General features: G+C 41.0%; 1 protein-coding gene across 2 annotated transcripts; it reads right to left on the reverse strand.

Moving 5' to 3' along the window:
- Positions 1–1,180: 1,180 nt before the first annotated feature.
- Positions 1,181–18,381, reverse strand: LOC106600722 (serine/threonine-protein phosphatase 4 catalytic subunit B). Of its 2 annotated transcripts, none has more exons than XM_014192299.2 (9): positions 18,252–18,381; positions 17,458–17,745; positions 17,316–17,367; positions 5,596–5,646; positions 5,291–5,392; positions 4,807–4,980; positions 3,166–3,292; positions 2,789–2,978; positions 1,181–2,590 (listed from the first exon to the last, which is right to left on the reverse strand). In XM_014192299.2, the coding sequence occupies exons 2-9, from the start codon at positions 17,565–17,567 to the stop codon at positions 2,461–2,463; spliced, it is 936 nt and encodes a 311-aa protein (XP_014047774.1). In that variant the 5' UTR covers positions 17,568–17,745; positions 18,252–18,381; the 3' UTR covers positions 1,181–2,460. The 2 variants fall into 2 exon arrangements, with proteins under 2 accessions (XP_014047774.1, XP_014047775.1); XM_014192300.2 differs by having other exon boundaries at positions 18,215–18,371.
- Between the last annotated feature and the right edge of the window lie 1,136 nt (positions 18,382–19,517).

Here is a 19,517-nt window from a genome sequence, read left to right on the forward strand (position 1 = left end):
CAGTGCAGCAGGCAATGGGAGTAGGTGTCACACCCACTTGGGAGAAGATTTTTTGGGTTCCTTGTAGAAATTCCTAGCTAGCTAGCAAGTCTTTGTCCACCGTTTTTTTTCCACGTGGAAAAGGAGGTCGTTAGCTAGCTATATCTCTTTAGTGTTGGCGAATCGTCCTTTACGACATCCAAACAAAGTTGTCCTGTGGCTGTTATATTTTGGAGTTTGCGGGGAGGATATTTTCTGATGTGATCAAAGCAACAAAATAGTTTATTGAGGTAATTGACAATTGAAGTGTCCTTGCAGCATATCAGTTCAAAATAGAGATAAATCCAGGGGATACTGTGTTGTAAGGACCTCTGCACAGATGGAGGGGGCTTCAAATGCCTCTGCATTTGGGTAGGGGAGGCTGTGAAACTCTCCTGCCATTGTTGGGCTCAAGGGCTTTGACACCTCCACTTCACACCTGTGCTAATTGATCTGATCTGTCCTAGCAAGCTTGGTAGCCTTAACTTCGTATTCAGTCCTTATAAAGTCAAAGATATAATTTATATTCATTTCTCTTCTTGCCTTTAAAAGTAACTTCTGACTAAACATTACTCAGTTCCAGGTTAGATGGTGTTTTCAGGTTTCTTGTGCTTCTTCTGCTGGTCGTTGGTTTGCCAGCATATTCACCGTATCTGGGAAATAATAATCTTTGGTAGTAGGAATCCTTCCAGGTAATTTTGTCCAAAATTAGGTTGCAGGTTTGGAGTTTTGATTTGGATTGAAGGTTATGTTGTGGAGGGTAGAATCCTATATATGTCCTTGCAGAAAAACAAAACTTTATCTAGCTCTTAATCTATCTTTCTGTAAAAACATGCTGAAAATGCAGGAGCCCATCTGCTCATTAGCTCTCTCTGAATGTTTTACTCTGTGAAGTTCCACATATTTAAATATATAAACATATGTGGAAATATATAAAAACAGTCACGCTGGACAAGTGTGCCTGCTAAATTACTAAAATGTTATCTACAGTCACCACACTTACTCATTTCATGCATTCTGTAATATTGCTATTAGGACTTTGGTTGGGAACAACACCCAACAGTATATCATGTCTGGATATATAATTGAAGGAGGTCAAAAACTTTTTTTTCAATCCATGCATCAACTGGCTAAATAAACAGAACTTGAAACCTCCAACAGATAAAGGAGATTGATACAAAAAGATTTTATTTTCACAATATCAAAAGTCAACAGTGAACCCTACAGAGATTTGTGGATCAATAGGCATCAACAAGGTAGAGAGAAAAGAAATAAACAGTTGTGTGTAGTGATCCCATTTAACCAGTTACTTTATTTTTGTTTGAGTGTAGGTGCATGCTGAGTAGCATTGAGAACAATGTTTTTGAAAACGGAGTTAAGAGACAAAACACAAGCAAACAGGAAACTGAAATAGCAAACTGGAGCAAAAATCATTTTTGCAGTTCATCCTTTACACAACAGTTATACAAAAATCTAAGAAAAGAAAAATGTGTAAGAAATTATGCATATGGAAAATTCAACCCAGAAATGGGGTTCATTTCCTATATCTGCAGATTAAAAGACTATCTCATCTCCTTTCAAGTATCCCTCCATCTGTAGGACAATGTTCCCATTTTCAAATGTAAAAATACTACAAGATTAGGGGGAATGGCAAATACCAAACAACTCAATGGCGGCAAGAAGGGATAAGAGAAGATAATAGGAGGGGAGGAAGAAAAAGGAGAACTCCGTGATGGCCATTTTAAAGAGCTGAAGTAACAACAGTCATGGTCACAGTTTCAAACGGACCCAAAGCGGTCACAACTAAATACTTCATGATCTTCCGACCAAGGTCTGGACAGTATCAGCAGTATGGTAATAGCTCCACCTCATCCTCTGATGGGGTAGGTGGATAGAGGGCTAGGTAGAGTTTCTGCCATATTGCTCACACTGACACAGCTCTTTCATCTCTCCAGTGGGGAATCAAGAAGTGTCTAGAGCGGGATTGGCAACCCTGGTCCTGGAGGCAGGCACTTCCTGTTTTTGATTAAACTGACCTGGAAGACCAAGTGTGTTGAATTTAGGCAATCACTGAACTGATCAATAAGCTTAGTAGCTCAGTGTGGCGCCTTGAGACAATTGTACAGTACCTGCAGCACTCCAGGAACAGGGTTGTCTACCCCTGGTCTAGGGGTCAGTTTGAAACAGAACCGAAGAGATTCAAGACACCAGAATCCATCCTAACATAAAGGGCGCGTTCCTCTGCCCAGGCATTGCTGACATGACAGATCTTACAACCCCTGGATAGGTATTTTAAGTATCAGCTAACCACATCAAGTTATAGCAAACGACGCATCAAGTTATAGCAATCGACGTGGCACGTAACCATTGGTTGATGCACGCAACGTCTAAGCAGGGGAACGCGACCAAAGGCTCCATCCATATTCCCTTCAGGGTAAGAGGTCACAGGAAGTAGTCTGCCACTGGCTTTTTGGAGGGAATGCCCCTGGTTTCCTGCGGAGCGGCTTCAAATATGATGAACTCCCTCTGCAGGTGCTCATCCAGCTCCAAGATGGCCGCCACATTACCACATCTGTTTGTCAGAGAGAGAGAGAGAAGGAAAGAGAGGTGGTTGCTATTGCGACCTAAACATTGTTATAAGCTAACAAAGCACATGCATACACAGCAGAGTTTGGCCATAAACTCAGCAGTCCAAATACAGAATATATAGGACGGGAGAAGAAAACAAGACGACAAGAGAGCAAGAAAAAGATGGAGACAGGACACAGACCTGTAGCAGTAGTTGGGTGCGGACCACACAGTGAGCACGGTCTCATTGAAGTGCCACTTGTATCCCTCCATGACCAGCTGGTGGGCCCTGCAGATCATGTGGATGTCGTTGGCTGCGTTGAACTGGGCCACCACGTCACTGCCAAACAGGTAGCCCGCCCCCCTTGGGCTCACACCCCACCCTGTGGTGTCTGGGAGAGAGAAGCAGAGAGACATTCTGGTTGTTACTGGAGTCGTCTCATTCTTTTTCGTTGGGGCATAGATGCTAAAATGTGTGACAAAGACTTGGAGGAATCTTCACCATCTTGCTTATAGCTACACATTTTTGGGGCAGAAGGTTATTTAGGGGGTTGTTTCTGGACAGTACCAGTATTTTACCTTCTGGGTCAGACCACAGCAGATCACACATGGGGCCGTCGTGAGGCACTTCCTGCTTCCTGTCGATAGTTCTGATTTGGTCCAGAGTTTGAATAGATGGAGAAAGGCCACCGTGCACACAGAATATCTACACAAAGAGAGTAAGAATCTACACTTTACAAAAACACAACATGTAAAGTGTTGGTCCCATGTTTCCTGAGCTGAAATAAAAGACCCCTGACATTTTTCATATGCACAAAAAGCTTATTTCTCTCAAGTTTTGTGCACAACTTTAGTGAGCATTTCTCCTTTGCCAAGATGATATGCCACACCTGTCAGGTGGATGGATTAAGAAGCTGATTAAACAGCATGATCATTAGACAGGTGCACCTTGTGCCGGGGACAATAAAAGGCCACCCTAAAATGTGCAGTTTTGTCACACAACACAATCCCACAGATGTCAAGTTGAGGGACCGTGCAATTGGCATGCTGACTGCAGGAATGTCCAGCAGAGCAGTTGCCAGAGAATTGAATGTTAATTTCTCTACCATAAGCCATCTCCAACATCTAGAGAATTTGGCAATACATCCAACAGGCCTCACAACCGCCGACCACGTGTATGGCGTCGTGTGGCGAGCAGTTTGCCGACATCAACATTTTGAACAGAGTGCCCCATGGTGGCGGTAGGGTTATGGTATAGGCAGGCATAAGCTATGGACAATGAACACAATTTTTAATCGATGGCAATTTCAATGCACAGAGATGCCGTGACAAGATCCTGAGGCCCATTGTTGTGCTATTCATCCGCAGTCATCACCTCATGTTTCAGCATGATAATGCACGGCCCCATGTCGCAAGAATCTGTACACAATTCCTGGAAGCTGAAAATATCCTAGTTTTTCGATGGCCTGCATTCTCATAGATGTCACCCATTGAGCATGTTTGGGATGCTCTGGATCAACATGTATGACAGTGTGTTCCAGTTCCTGCAAACATCCAGCAACTTCGCATAGCCATTGAAGAGGAGTCGGACAACATTTCACAGGCCACAAACAGCCTGATCAACTCTATGCGAAGGAGATGTGTTGCACTGCATGAGGCAAAAACATTTTTTTCAAGGTATCTGTGAGCAACATATGCATATCTGTATTCCCAGTCATGTGAAATCCATAGATTAGGGCCGAATGAATTTATTTAAATTGACTGACTTTCTTATATGAACTGTAACTCAGTAAAATCTTAAAAATTGTTGCATGTTGTGTTTATATTGTTGTTCAGTCTAGTTAAGGCCTTACACAATCCAGCTCCAGAAACAGTTTTCTTTAAAAACATTATTCTTCATACAGCACTAAAACATGTTTGAACCGATGATTGCGATCGTTACTTGCATTAATTACAGAGTTAACAATTACAAAGGAAAACTAGAGCTAGCAGGAAAGATATAAAGAGGGGAGATTGTAGCGAGTCATGTTTCAGTGAGAGCTAGCTATTTAGCCATCTAACCATAACAATCTAGCCTGGTCCCAGATCTATTTGTGCTGTATTGTCAACTCCTATGTTCATTGCCACGTCCCTCCTTGGCATGACCATAGGAGTTGGTAAGATGGCACAAATAATCAGAGAGAAGCAGAGAAATATGACTGAAGGGGCTGGGGAGCGCACCTTGCCGTCGATGATGGCAGAGAGGGACAGGTAATCAAAGATCTCGGTGCAGTATCTCCAAACAGTGACCGAGCCGTACTTGCGGAGGCACTCGTCATAGAAGCCGTAGACCTGTGTGATCTGCCGTGACTCGTGGTTCCCTCGGATCAGAGTGATCCTGTCTGGATACCGCACCTGTGGGAGGAGGAGGGGTTAAGTTACTTGTTAGAATGGGTCCTTCAGAGGGACCCTACTGGCTAAAAAGCAAATGAGAGGGGTGGTAGGTCCGACTTTGACCCATAGAGAGCTTAGGTTAGTAGTAGGGCTAGACACAAAGGGCACACATCGCACAGTACAATGAAGTATGCAAAAATGTCCAATCATTGCATTTCCTGAATTTACATAGGTTTACATTTAATTAACCCCCACCTTGCATAGCATTAGAAACACTACTACAGAGGGGGTAAAACAATTGAATAGCTTTGATTTGGCTTCTCTCGAGTACCTTGAGTGCTAGCAGCAGCAGGAACGTCTCCACACTGTAGAAGCCTCGGTCCACAAAGTCACCCATGAAGAGATAGTTTGTCTCCGGAACATCACCCCCAACCTTGCACACACGCAATTGAAGTGTTAAATAATGACACAGCAAAAAATGTCACAGTAGAATATGACATGTATGTAAATTACATGGAGTTTATGAAATTATGAAGCAAAATGGTGCATATGTTGAGTTTGGAACTGTACAGACACCGCACAAAGCAGCACTCAGAAATCATAGAGGAAATGCAGGCAAAAGGAGACTGAACTTACTCTAAACAACTCCTTCAGGTCATAAAACTGTCCATGGATATCCCCACACACCTGTGATAGAAAAGGAGAATTGTAGGGAATTAAAAGGGAAACAATTCAGGAAGTGAAGCTGAGCAAGCATGTATTTAATCCACTAATACTAAACATGTACTTGTAACATAGAAAAATATATATTTTTTGCATTTTGATCTTGAACAAGGTTTATTAGAGGTAAGGGTAGCGCTATCTTGAATTGCCATGGTAACGCCGATGTGTCATTGCATTGGTAGGAGTGAGCAAATTGTGAGTTTTGGCACAGAGACTGCAAGTGAATGCTGCCACCGGGAATTTTTGAGCTCAACTTGTCTTTTTTATATAAATATTTTCATTGATAACTACAAACTAAAATACTCCTATTGACACTTTGAAGAGCATTTGTCATTAGGTATGAGCTAGACCTAGCTAACACAAACTGGCTAATGATTACGTTAGATATGAAGTGCTGCATGGTATACCGGTACCACGGTACCAAAACGTCATGATACCAACATTTTAGAATACCATAGTACCGTTTCATATGATACTACCTGTGTAAATAACATTTAGACTACGTTACCCAGCAGGCTATGCAGGGGGGGTGGCTGAAGAATGCCTCGCATGGCTAAACAAGGAGTTTTCTAGCTGAAGTATATGTTCATCTAAAAGTAGTTCAACATACGCCCGGTTTGTCATTATACAAGGAACAAACATAACATGGTGTAAAATTGGTAGTCGCTATGACGAGACAAATGAAAGCAGTACTCTGCAAATTTCCGCGACAAAAATGTAACATTCTACCACAAGTCAAGTGACGTGAGTAGTGGAAGACGTTAGCTTGCAAGAGCGAGGACAACGAGCCGCAGCATCAAGAGTGACAGCAGCGAGAGCGAGGCTGCATTGGAATCTGTTGATGAGCAACATACTGAAGTAAGAGAAATTGACATGGTTCCTGTTCTCCTTCATGGATTTCTTAGTCCTCCTACTCCTACGCAGTTAACAGGCAATCTAGCTGACAATTGGAAACGTTTCAAGCAGAGATTCAATATCTACCTCGCAGCCAGTGGAGCAGGGGGAGATGACAAATTGAAAGCTTCCATTTTCTGCATGTTATTGGAGAGGATGCATTGGACATTTACAATAGCTTACAGCAAGACGAGGCACACTTGACATTGACTGTGCTAATGGCTAAATTTGAGGAGTACTTTGTGCCATGCCAGAACATCACATTTGACAGATACAAGTTTCTCTCTCATGATCAGAAACAGGGAGTCAGTTTTGACCAGTATTTGGCTGAGCTGCGCTGAACAAACTGAGCAAAACATGTGAATTTGAAAATCTGAAAGACTCACTAGTGAAAGACAAGATAGTCTGTGGCATACTTGATAATGGACTCAAGGAGAGATTTCTGCGTGAGCAAGATTTAACATTGGATAAAGCAGTGAATGTGTGTCCAGCAGCTGAAACCACCAGAGCACAAGCTAAAGAGCTGTCCAGGGATGAGACGTCAGTGTATGCAATAAAAAGAGAGGAGCACCACACACACAACGCCTTACAAAACAAAAACAAGCAAAAGAGAGAAATCAAAACACTACATGTTGAAAGTGTGGATTTAACCGCAAGCAAAAAAAATTGCCCTGCATATGGCAAATCATGTAACAACTGTGGGAAAAATTATCATTTCTCAAAATGCTGCAAAGCTGAGACTACAGAGAAAAAGGTTCACACAGTCAAAGAGGAGATCGAAGAATTCTTTGTTGATTCTGGGGAAATAGGCAATGCAGTAAAAGCGGAATGGATTGTGCCATTGACTGTGAATGAAACTATAATACCATTCAAGCTTGATACTGGAGCACAGGTAAACCTGTTGTCGCTGGATGACTACAAAACACTGAAGGTGAAGAGCAAAATACACCCAGTGAAAATTAAGGTTACTGGTTATACTGGGTAGCACGTACCTGTCAAAGGTAGCTGCATAGTAACTTTACAGCACAAAGGAAAACAGTTCAAAGCACAGCTGCTGATCGTTGAAAAGAGTGTACAGCCTATTCTAGGAATCAATGCATGTGAAAAGCTCAATTTGTTGAAAAGAGTGTATATAGTGACATCACAGACTGAAAATGACCAAGAATCGCTATTGGCTGAGTATGAGGACGTGTTTGAGGGTCTTGGATGTTTACCAGGAGAACACAAAATATGTACTGATGACAAAATTACTCCAGTTGTGCATGCATGCAGAAAAGTTCCATTTGCACTGAGGAAAAAGCTCAAGGAGGAACTTGGACGCATGGAAAAGATGGACGTAATCACAAAAATGGATGAACCTACAGACTGGGTGAGCTCACTGGTTATTGTGGTGAAAAAGAACGGCGATCTCAGGATATGTCTAGACCCGAGAGATCTCAACAAAGCAATCAAGAGACAGCATTTCAAGTTGCCAACAAGAGAAGAGTTAATGTCGCAGTTTGCTGGAGCAAAGTGGTTCAGTAAGCTTGATGCCTCATCAGGATTCTGGCAAATGAAGCTAGACGATGCAAGCTCAAGGCAATGCACATTCAACACACCTGAGGGCAGGTACAGATTTCTTCGTCTACCATACGGGATTCTCTCAGCGCCAGAGGTCTACCACAAGACAATACACATGATCTTCAAGCACATTCCAGGAGTGGAGACCATGATGAACGACGTGAGAGTGAGACAAGTGCTGGACCTGACACGGAAAGTCAACCTAAAACTAAACAAGGACAAATGCGAGTTTGGTGTGAAAACACTTACCTTTGCGGGAGACGTACTTTCAGAGGATGGAGTCAAACCAGACCTGAGGAAAACATCAGCCATCAACAACATGGAGCACCCGAAGAACAAGGACGACGTGAGACGCTTCATGGGCATGATCACCTACCTTGCAAAGTTCATACCTCAACTGTCAGCAAAGTCCGCTCCACTCAGATGTCTTCTGGAACAGAAAAATGAATGAGAATGGTCCCATGAACAGAAAAACTGCTTCAAAAATATAAAGTCAATCACAGAAGAGCTAGTGCTCAGGTTCTATGATCCAGAGAAAAGCAAAATGATTTCTGCAGACGCGTCAGTTTGGCCTGGGAGCAGTTCTTCTGCAACAGCATGACGACACATGGCAACCCGTCGCTTATGCTCCCAGAGCCTTGACAGGCACAGAGACAAGGTATGCACAAATAGAGAAAGAACTACTGGCGAACACATACGCGTGCGAAAGGTTTCACCAATACATCTACGGACAAGACTTCGAAGTAGAAATCGACCACAAACCATTGGTGTCAATCGTGTCTAAGCCACTGAATGATTGTCCAATAAGAATCCAAAGAATGTTGATCAGACTGCAAAAGTATGATGTGAAGATGATCTACACCCCCGGAAAGTTCATGTTCGCCGCCGACACTTTCTCGAGCAGTCGACAAGAAAGAGAGCTTCGACGCACTGAGATTCAGGCCTACGTCTACATGATCGTAGCATCACTTCCTGTGTCTTCTGAGAGAATGGAGCAGATCAAAAGCAAGGCCGCAGCTGACCAAATAATGATAGCGTTGAAAGAAACAACACTGATAGGATGGCCTGCACAGGAAAACAACTGTGCAAGGAGAATACAGGATTACTGGATGTGCAGAGCAGAACTCACCGTTGTGGATGACAGTGTTCAAAGGCAACAAGATTGTCATTCCCTGACACTACGCAAAGAAATGCTACAGAAAATACATGAGGGCCACTTGGGTGAGGAAAAATGCAAACGACGAGCACGAGAAGTAATGTACTGGCCATAAATGAACCAGGAAATCAGCCAGACCACTGCTTCATGTGAACAAGCAGAGCCGCTAATGCCTCATCCAGTACCCAACAGACCCTACTACAAAGTTGGAGTTTACCTTTTTGACTGCAATGGCAAAAGTCACATTGATGTTACCGACTACTACTCAAACCACCCTGAAGAAGCAACACTGCCAACTACCTCCAGCAAAGCTGTAATCACCTACCTGAAATCAGTCTTTGCAAGACATGGGGTTGCGTCTGAACTGTACTCGGACAATGGCCCGCAGTTCTCAAGTTCCGAATTCCGATCGTTCGCTAACAACTGGGGATTCTGACACAACACCTCCAGCCCCAACTACCCAAGGTCCAACGGCTTAGCAGAGTTCAGTCAAAATTGTCAAAGGTCTAATGAAAAAGGCACATGATGGAAAAGAGGATTTCCCAAAAAATCTGTGTGTATGTGTTTCTGCACAACGGACTTTCACCTGCACAAATGTTGATGGGACGTCGCATCAGAACCAACCTACCCATCCATGAGGACTTGCTAACACCCAGAGGTGCTCACAAAGTCAAACTCGCAAAGGAAAAACAGAAAGACAAACAAAAACAGTGACACGACAAAAATGCAAGACACTTACCTGAACTGAAACCTGGAGATCATGTACGACTCCGAGACATCACTACAGGAACCTGGATCTAAGGCTTCAGCCATTCACTCAAAGGACTGAGGATCATCAGGAGGATACCGCTGAAGCGTCAAACCATGTGGCGGGCTGTTAAACTAATCCCGGGCCACTAATTATTGTTTTGATGAACAACGTTCAGTCATGTCACCTAGCTAGCTAACAATCTGGTAACTTGACAGTAAGTCTTGGCAAATTTGATTAGCACAGGAAGGAAAAGGGTCTGCTACTCATGTTATGTGCTTCAAAAGGTAGGATTAAAATAGGCCTAATGGAAGTCTAAACTATCAAAAAACTCTTTCTGGTGCTCCTTACATTGTTTGGTGCCTAACGTTTTTAAAGTTGGGAGCAGTGTGTATGTGTTTCTGGGAGAGAGTTGTGTGTTTATGAGCGAGAGAGCGTGTGTGAGGGAGGGAGAGTGTGTGTCTTAATTGAAGAGTAAAGGTTTCATGCAGTGTTTTCCCCCTTACTGCCACAATGACATGCAGACCATTATGCATGTATATTCCTTCCTCCCATCCCTCCAGCCAAATCACAGGCAGGCCTTTGCAAATATGAGAACATTTGTCATTCTACGCAGTATTCTATTCTACAGTGAACAGTGTGAAGTAAATTCAATATGTTGTATTGCGTAGAAGTGTGAATATCAGTGACACATGTTTTGTGTAGCACATGTGCATAGCGTTTAGAAAACGAGAACAAGTGTCGGGAATGGGGCGAACAGGACGCTAGGCCACTGAATCCCCCGGTATCGTGACAAAACTAATATGAAGCTAGCTAGCTGGCAGGCAGAAGAGAGGGCTGCTGCAGGATTGCTATTTACCAGTAAAATGTATGATCCCCATATAGCTAACTACATAGCTAGATATCTAGATAAGTGTATTTTTATCTGTGATGCTATGATTGCTACAAATGGTAAGCCTGCTGGCTGTTGATTCCAATAATTAATGTACCCTAAGTCCGAAGCCTTTCGCTGATGATGGCTAGCTTTAATGACTTTTGAAAGCTCAGGCTGGTAGTCAGATGGTAACTAAATCATCCTGGTCTAACTGGTTTGTGACTTTGCGACTTAAACTATCATATTATTTCTCTAAAAGTCAAATCAAAATGTTATTGGTCACATACACGTGATTAGCAGATGTTATTGCGGGTGTAGCGAAATGCTTGTGCTTCTAGCTCTGACAGTGCAGTAATATGTAACAAGTAATATCTAAAAAATTACACAACATATACCCAAGACACACAAATCTAGGTAGGAATGAATTAAGACTATATACATATGGATGAGCGAGGTCAGAGCGGAACGGACTAAGATACAGTAGAATAGTATAGAATACAGTATATACATATGAGATGAGTAATACAAGATATGTAAACATTATTAAGTGAATGAGATACCGTAGAATAGTATAGAAAACAATATATACATATGAGATGAGTAATGCCAGATATGTAAACCTTATTAAATTGACTAGTGTTCCATTCCTTAAAGTGGCCAGTGATTTATAGTCTATGCCTATAGGCAGCAGCCTCTAATGGGCTAGTGATGGCTGTTTAAAACCTCTTGGGGCTAGGGGGCAGTATTGAGAATTTTGAAAAAAATATGTGCCCATTTTTAACTGCCTCCTACACCAACTCAGAAGCTAGAATATGCATATTATTGTTCAGGTTTGGATAGAAAACACTGAATTTTCTAAAACTGTTTGAATGGTGTCTGTAAGTATAACAGAACTCATATGGCAGTCAAAACCCTGAGACAAATTCTGACAGGAAGTGGATACCTGATGTGTTGAATTACCTTTAAGCCTATGCCATTGAAACACACAGGGGCTTATTAATTTTTTGAGCACTTCCTATGGCTTCCACTAGATGTCACCAGTCTTTAGAAAGTGTTTTGAGTCTTATACTGTGAGAACTGAACGAACAAGAGCCTTGGAACGGTGGTGGCCGATTTAGGCTCTGGCGCGCGAGTTCATGTTTGATACTCTCGTTCCAAAACGTTTTAAAAGAGAATGCAAACGTCCGCCTTGAATATTATTCATGTTCTGGTTAAAAAAGGCACTAATGATTTATGCTATACAACGTTTGAACGAACGTAAATATTTTTTTCCCCCTCGTTCATGACGAGAAGTCCGGCGGGCTTAGATCATGTGCTAACAAGACGGAGATTTTTGGACATAAATGATGAGCTTTTTTGAACAAAACTACATTCGTTATGGACCTGTGATACCTGGAAGTGACATCTGATGAAGAGAATCAAAGGTAATGGATTATTTACATAGTATTTTCGATTTTAGATCTCCCCAACATGACGGCTAGTCTGTATCGCAAAGCGTATTTTTCTGGGCGCAGTGCTCAGATTATTGCAAAGTGTGATTTCCCAGTAAGGTTATTTTTAAATCTGGCAAGTTGATTGCGTTCAAGAGATGTAAATCTATAATTCTTTAAATGACAATATAATATTTTACCAATGTTTTCTAATTTTAATTATTTAATTTGTGGTGCTGACTTGACTGCCGGTTATTGGAGGGAAACGATTTCCTCAACATCAATGCCATAGTAAAACGCTGTTTTTGGATATAAATATGAACTTGATAGAACTAAAAATGCATGCATTGTCTAACATAATGTCCTAGGAGTGTCATCTGATGGAGATTGTAAAAGGTTAGTGCATCATTTTAGCTGGTTTTATGGTTTTGGTGACCCTGTCTTTGAATTGACAAAACATTACACACAATTCTTGTAAATGTACTGTCCTAACATACTCTAAATTTATGCTTTCGCCGTAAAACCTTTTTGAAATCGTAAAACGTGGTTAGATTAAGGAGATGTTTATCTTTCAAAGGGTGTAAAATAGTTGTATGTTTGAAAAATTTGAATTTTGACATTTATTTGGATTCAAATTTGCCGCTCTTGAAATGCACCTGCTGTTGATGGAGTGCACCACGGGTGGGACGCTTGCGTCCCACCTAGCCCATAGAGGTTAAGTGGGCGTGCAATGGATTATGGTCATTGTAGTTAACTTCTTGGTGACAGGGGGCAGTATTCGGAAATTCAGATGAATAATGTGCCCAAATTAAACTGCCTGCTACTCGGGCCCAGAAGGTAGGATATGCATATTATTAGTAGATTTGGATAGAAAACACTCTGAAGTTTCTAAAACTGTTTGAATGATGTCTGTGAGTCTAACAGAACTCATATGGTAGGCAAACACCTGAGAAAAAATCCAACCAGGAAGTGGTTTGTAGTTTTTCAAGTGATTGCCTATCCAAACTACAGTGTCTGTGGGGTCATTTTGCACTTCCTAAGGCTTCCACTAGATGTCAACATTCTTTAGAATGTTGTTTCATGCTTCTACTGTGACTGGGGAGAGAATAAGAGCTGACTCAACAAGTTGTTGAGTTGTTTACTGCGCAGTCAAACCGTTCCTTCTTTTTCCTCTAATGAATACGCTATTGTCCGGTTGGAATATTATCGAAGTTTTATGATAAAAATACCCTAAGGATTGATTGTAAACATCGTTTGACATGTTTCTACGAATGGTAATGGAACTTTTTGACTTTTCGCCTAGGGTTTTGCGCTCGCACATTATGCCTTTGGAATAGTGATCTGAACGAGCGAACAAAACGGAGGTATTTGGACATAAATATGGAGTTTATCGAACAAAACAAACATTTCTTGTGGAAGTGGGAGTCCTGGGAGTGCATTCCGATGAAGATCAGCAAAGGTAAGTGAAGATTTATAATACTATTTCTGAGTTTTGTTGACCCCAGAACATGGCGGGTAACTGTATAGCTTGCTTTGATGGCTGAGCTCTGTACTCAGAATATTGAACAATGTGCTTTCGCCGGAAAGCTATTTTGAAATCTGACACAGCTGTTGCATTAAGGAGATGTGTATCTATAATTCTTTCAATAACTGTTGTAAATTTTATCAACGTTTATGATGAGTATTTTTGTAAATTGATGTCCTCATTCACCGGAAGTTTTGGGAGGCAAAACATTTTCTGAACATCACGCGCCAATGTAAAATGGGGTTTTTGGATATAAATATGAACTTTATTGAACAAAACATACATGTATTGTGTAACATTGAGTCCTGGGAGTGTCATCTGATGAAGATCGTCAAAGGTTAGTGATTCATTTGAGCTGTATTTCTGTTTTTTGTGATGCCTCTCCTTGCTTGGAAAATGGCTGTGTGGTTTTTCTTGTCTCGGCGCTGTCCTAACATAATCTAATGTGATGCTTTCGCCGTAAAGCCTTTTTGAAATCGGACAATGTGGTTGGATTAACGAGAAGTGTATCTTTAAAATGGGATATAATAGTTGGATGTTTGAGAAACTTGAATGAGATTTTTGTTGTTTTGAATTTGCCGCCCTGCTATTTCACTGGCTGTTGAATAGTGTGTCCCGCGGGTGGGACGTCCCACATTTCCCAGAGACGTTAACTACCACGTTTTCTGTGCTTAACTATGTAGAATATTGGCCTGTTGGAAAATCCAACTCCCTACTACATCGCACAGTTCAGGCTTGATCTGATATATCTACACAAACTGCATATCGAGCTTACAGAAAAACGAGTCTCCCCTTTCCATAGTGGGGTCATAATAGTTTGTAGCCCAAACAGTTTGGACGCTACAGATAGAAGTTGGCATATGGGCGGTACTGACTTCAGACGAGTCCATGTGGCTTCTGGTGGTCGTAGAGCAAAACAGTGAACATCACTGTGCTCCTGAGTCTCATCTTTCCATTTTTCAAACCCGTTTGGATGCTACAGACGTTTTCAAGAGAAGAGATGGAATGTCTCCTGTTCTGACAAACAGCGCTTTCGCTCTGCCACTTTCCACTGTGGCAGAGCTTAAACTGAATGATTTTGATGTGAATTTGTGTATTATGTTAGATTGACTCACGTGTGCATCAATAGATTTAAGGATTATGAACTATCAGATATGAAATGATGTTACATGTTTGCTCAAAACCTTTGGATAATAAAATGTAACTGTCACCTTGCAAGCCAATTGATAACTTGTACAACTCCCTTCCATTCATTGTTCCATTTTTTATGTGCTGAAGGGTCATCATTACTTGGGGAAGATGAGGACGAGATTCAAATAGACGAGCAGGAGGAAGTTTGAGCCACCACGTGATACTGCTGCCTCTGTCAAGCTTTTTGACTGGAAGGTAACTGTCAATGATTATTGTTATGTACTATTAGGCCTATATATAAACTAGGTCTATGTTTATTTTAGTATTTTTTATTTTTTTTTTAAACACTCACTCTCTATGTGACACTGTGGTGCACTGTCAGCTCTCAGACCTTTGTGTTGAGGACGACACTATAGACATGTCACCTGTGCACAAGGCAGTCAATAGTTGAACCCACAGTAACAAGGACAGGCAGGGGCTGAAGAGACTGGACAACATGCTGCAAACAGTGCTGAGGGACAATCACACCCTCGCAGGACAGATACATAGATATACATACCATATATACTTAGGTACTAGTGAAGGGACTCCTAGTCTTCACCCAATAGCTTAGATTGTCACTGGTCATTTCCCCTTTCTTGCATATTTTTAATTTGTTCCCATTTTGACTCTTCGTGTATTAGGCTATAGGCCTAGTGGAATATTTGTAAGAAGAAATTTAAGTTGTAAAAGCAAATTGTTATTATATGCCTAATTCTTGTATTTTGTAATTCCAGTAAAATTTTGAAGACAATATCCCAAAGATGAATGTTGTATATAATGTTATGGTTATGATAGCATGATGTAACTTGCACTTTGTTTTCAGGGTGGAATGAGATCATGTACTCCCTTAACTTTATGGAAAGATTTATTTTTCTTATGTATGCGTCTTTCCTTATCAAATGTAAGACTAAATGCCATTTGTAATATGTTTTGGTGCATATATGCATTTACTATACTATCCAAATAAGAAAGTGTCTGATCGCAGAACATTACATAAAATTCTAGAAAAATTTCACCGGTCATTAAAACAGCTGTAACTCATTCACAGTTAAAAGGTATTACTATTCTGATTTCATGCTATCGATCCTTACAAAACAAGGAAGACTCAATATACTCTAAGTGTTTCTTTACCTTCATTAGGAAGTTGTGTAAATTGCAGTTGTTTGGGAAAAAAAGTGTATGACACATTTTCACAGGTGTTTTTTCTTGACTGATTACCATTTGATTTACGTCATATCATTTGAAAGGGCTGTTTCTCACCTTTCAAAATATGTATCATGTTTTCATAATGGTTTGACACCAGAAAAGTATGGCTCATTTAGGTATGCATGATCTCAGTAAATTCAGGAATTTCAAAACTCTCCTACCGATGATGCAACAATGCCAATATGGCGATTTACAATTAAGGCTGGTTTAGTCTGTCTATCGACATGTCTGTAGACAATTGTCTTAGCGACATCATGAACATTCTATCGTCGTCCGACATCAAACTTTATACTTATGAAAAAGTATAAACACAAAACAGCCTCTGCATGACATCAGCACCCCAGTGCTCCAAAGCATACTTTCTCTATTTTAACACCAATAAAACCCATCCGTTTAAAAATGAATTCAGTAAATGTCAACCTAGCAAGCCAGGCAACTAAAAGCTATTTCCTAAACAATGTTTTGGTTCGTTGTCTAGCCAGTTCAAATAATGACCAGAGTATAGCTGACAACGTCTAAACTTTAGTTACTTGTTATCCATTATTACAGGAAAGTAAACCAACATAATTATTTATAAGGTAATGGCAAGCTTACAGAAAATAGCTTAGTGCCATAGTGTGACAAAATAAAAGTAGGTCATTCTGAGAATTTTAGAACTGCATCATCATCATAGGAGGATTTGGTCTGGTTGCTGTGACAGTACGGTAACCACATCAACGGACACTGCGAGTCACAGAGAAGCAAACTTTTTTCACGTCTGTGCGACAAGGAAACTGACAGTCGCAGTGACGGTCTACAGACATTCCACCTGAGTATAAATCAAATGTTGTTTTGACCAGTGACACTGGTCACATTCTTATTGCCTACAAACATGTCGTTAGACCAAGTATGAACTAGACTTTACAGTTAACTGGTGTTCTAAAGCCTAGTGTTTCCATTCCCCCTTAATGTATTCAGCCATCCAACATTACACGTAACATGAGGGCTCAGATTGGGAAGTGCAAATAATGGCAGTCTAGGCAGATCTACGAAGTAATCAAGATGTCTTCTATTCTGAAAATACTCACAGTAACTGGAGAATCCACCCTCTGTACGTTACTCTCCTCTACCAGAATCTCCCTGTAACACAAACACAAGCAGACGACAGGCTTAGTGATGTAGACTTAGTATCAGAAATGGTAAAGTAAAATGGCCTTTGTGTTTAATTACCTGGCCTTGGCACACAGTGCTTTGACTTCATTTTCCTTGATGAGTTCACAACGCCTAAGTTGTTCTATCTGTCTGTCCAGATCACTGATGTCCCCCATTGTCACACACATATGGAGCGAGGGGCTCACACACAATCCTCACTCTGGGGTCTGGAGGAGTCACCTACAGGGCCTCGCAAACACAGAGAGTGTATTCTTCACACAGTCACCCTGGTCCGAAAACACACTCTCGCTGTTCAGGCAGTTCTAGTCACAAAGAGAGAGCGGCAGATTGGTGCAATAGAGGGATCTATGGAAGAGTAAGAGATTACATTTTTTAGAGCATGGTAACATGTAGACATTGTTATATGTCTGTTCTGTTCAGTGTGAAGGCTTCAAATAGTGGAAACCCCAATAAACTAACTAGCTTAATAGTTAGCTTTACTAGCGAAGTTTGCGAGTTAGTTAGCATGAAGTGAGTTCAACATTAACATAATAACGTTGGTTAATTGGTAACGTTAACTCAGTCAGCTAGTTGGCTGGTCTTTTCATTAAGGTTGGTATTATGGCTATATTTGTGTTCATATTTAATACTCAATTCTCTTTTCTATCTTGAACTGCGTTGTTAGGATTAGCTAACCAGTTAGCTAACAATCTTGGCCTGTTTATCAGGTACTTACGAAATGCTAACGTTGCTTAGCTAGCTAATTTAGCTTGCTAGCTAGCTGTTACCAATGTTTTCTAGTCGAAACGGCGTAATCCAAAACTAACATCAATACCTTTGAATATTGGGGAAGAAGAACTCGAGATACATACATATAGCTGTTTTATTCCACGTAAAAGCAATTTTTTCCACTCCACCACGGTTATTATCTTTTTTTCACCGGTTCACCAAACCACCGCCGGACGGGCTCTCTCTGCAACTTCCGCTGTCGGGGACGCGCATTTCGCAGTCATGAAACGGGAGGGGAATTTTTCAGTTTTTAAGAAAATTTCCGACAATTCTACATTTTGACATGACTAATGCTGTGTTCTTATGCTGAAACATGATAACAAAATCAATGGGGGCCTGACTGTCTACATATATTTTCTACATACTTTCTATTTGGTTTTAGTCGTTTAAGTTGCCACTGAAATAGTTTTTCCCATCCTGAAAATGTCAAATAACAATATTAATTTGCTATCCACAAACAATTTAATCCCCATTGATGTATAAGAACCCTCGATTGCATTTTCTATGTATTGGCCAATGAGAGGCTTTGAAGCCATTGGCACTCCCCAGAAGGAATGGATGGAATTCTACAGCATTTGAATTGAATGTTTCAAGGACAATATTACATGTATTTAAGTATTTTCTGTTGTTGTCGTGCGGACACTAACATTAGTACTTAAAAAATATATATACTTTAAGGAAAATGTATATATATATATTTTTGTTTTGTTTAGCGCACATAATATAATGAACAAAAATATAAACGCAACATGCAACAATTTAAAATATTTTACTGAGTTACAGTTCATGTAAGGAACAGTTCATGTAAGTCAACTGAAATAAATAAATTAGGCCCTAATCTATGAATTTCACAACTGGGAATACAGACAGATATGCATCTGTTGGTCACAGATACCTTAAATAAAAAAGGTAGGGGCATGGATCAGAAAACCAGTCAGTATCTGGTGTGACCACCATTTTCCTCATGCAGCGTGACACATCTCCTTTGCATAGAGTTGATCTGGCTGTTGATTGTGTCCTGTGGAATGTTGTCCAACGCCTCTTCAATGGATGTGCGAAGTTGCTGGATATTGGCAGGAACTGGAACACGCTGTCGTACACGTCGATCCAGAGCATCACAAACATGCTCAATGGGTGACATGTCTGGTGAGTATGCAGAAGAACTGGGACATTTTCAGCTTCCAGGAATTGTGTACAGATCCTTGCGACATGGGGCCGTGCATGATCACGCTGAAGCATGAGGTGATGGCGGCGGATGAATGGTATGACAATGGGCCTCAGGATCCAGTCTCAATAAAATTCAATTGTGTTTGTTATCCGTAGCTTATACCTGCCCATACCACTACCCC

The sequence above is a fragment of the Salmo salar genome, chromosome ssa03, assembly GCF_905237065.1.
Source record: "Salmo salar chromosome ssa03, Ssal_v3.1, whole genome shotgun sequence".
Taxonomy (NCBI): Eukaryota; Metazoa; Chordata; class Actinopteri; order Salmoniformes; family Salmonidae; genus Salmo; species Salmo salar.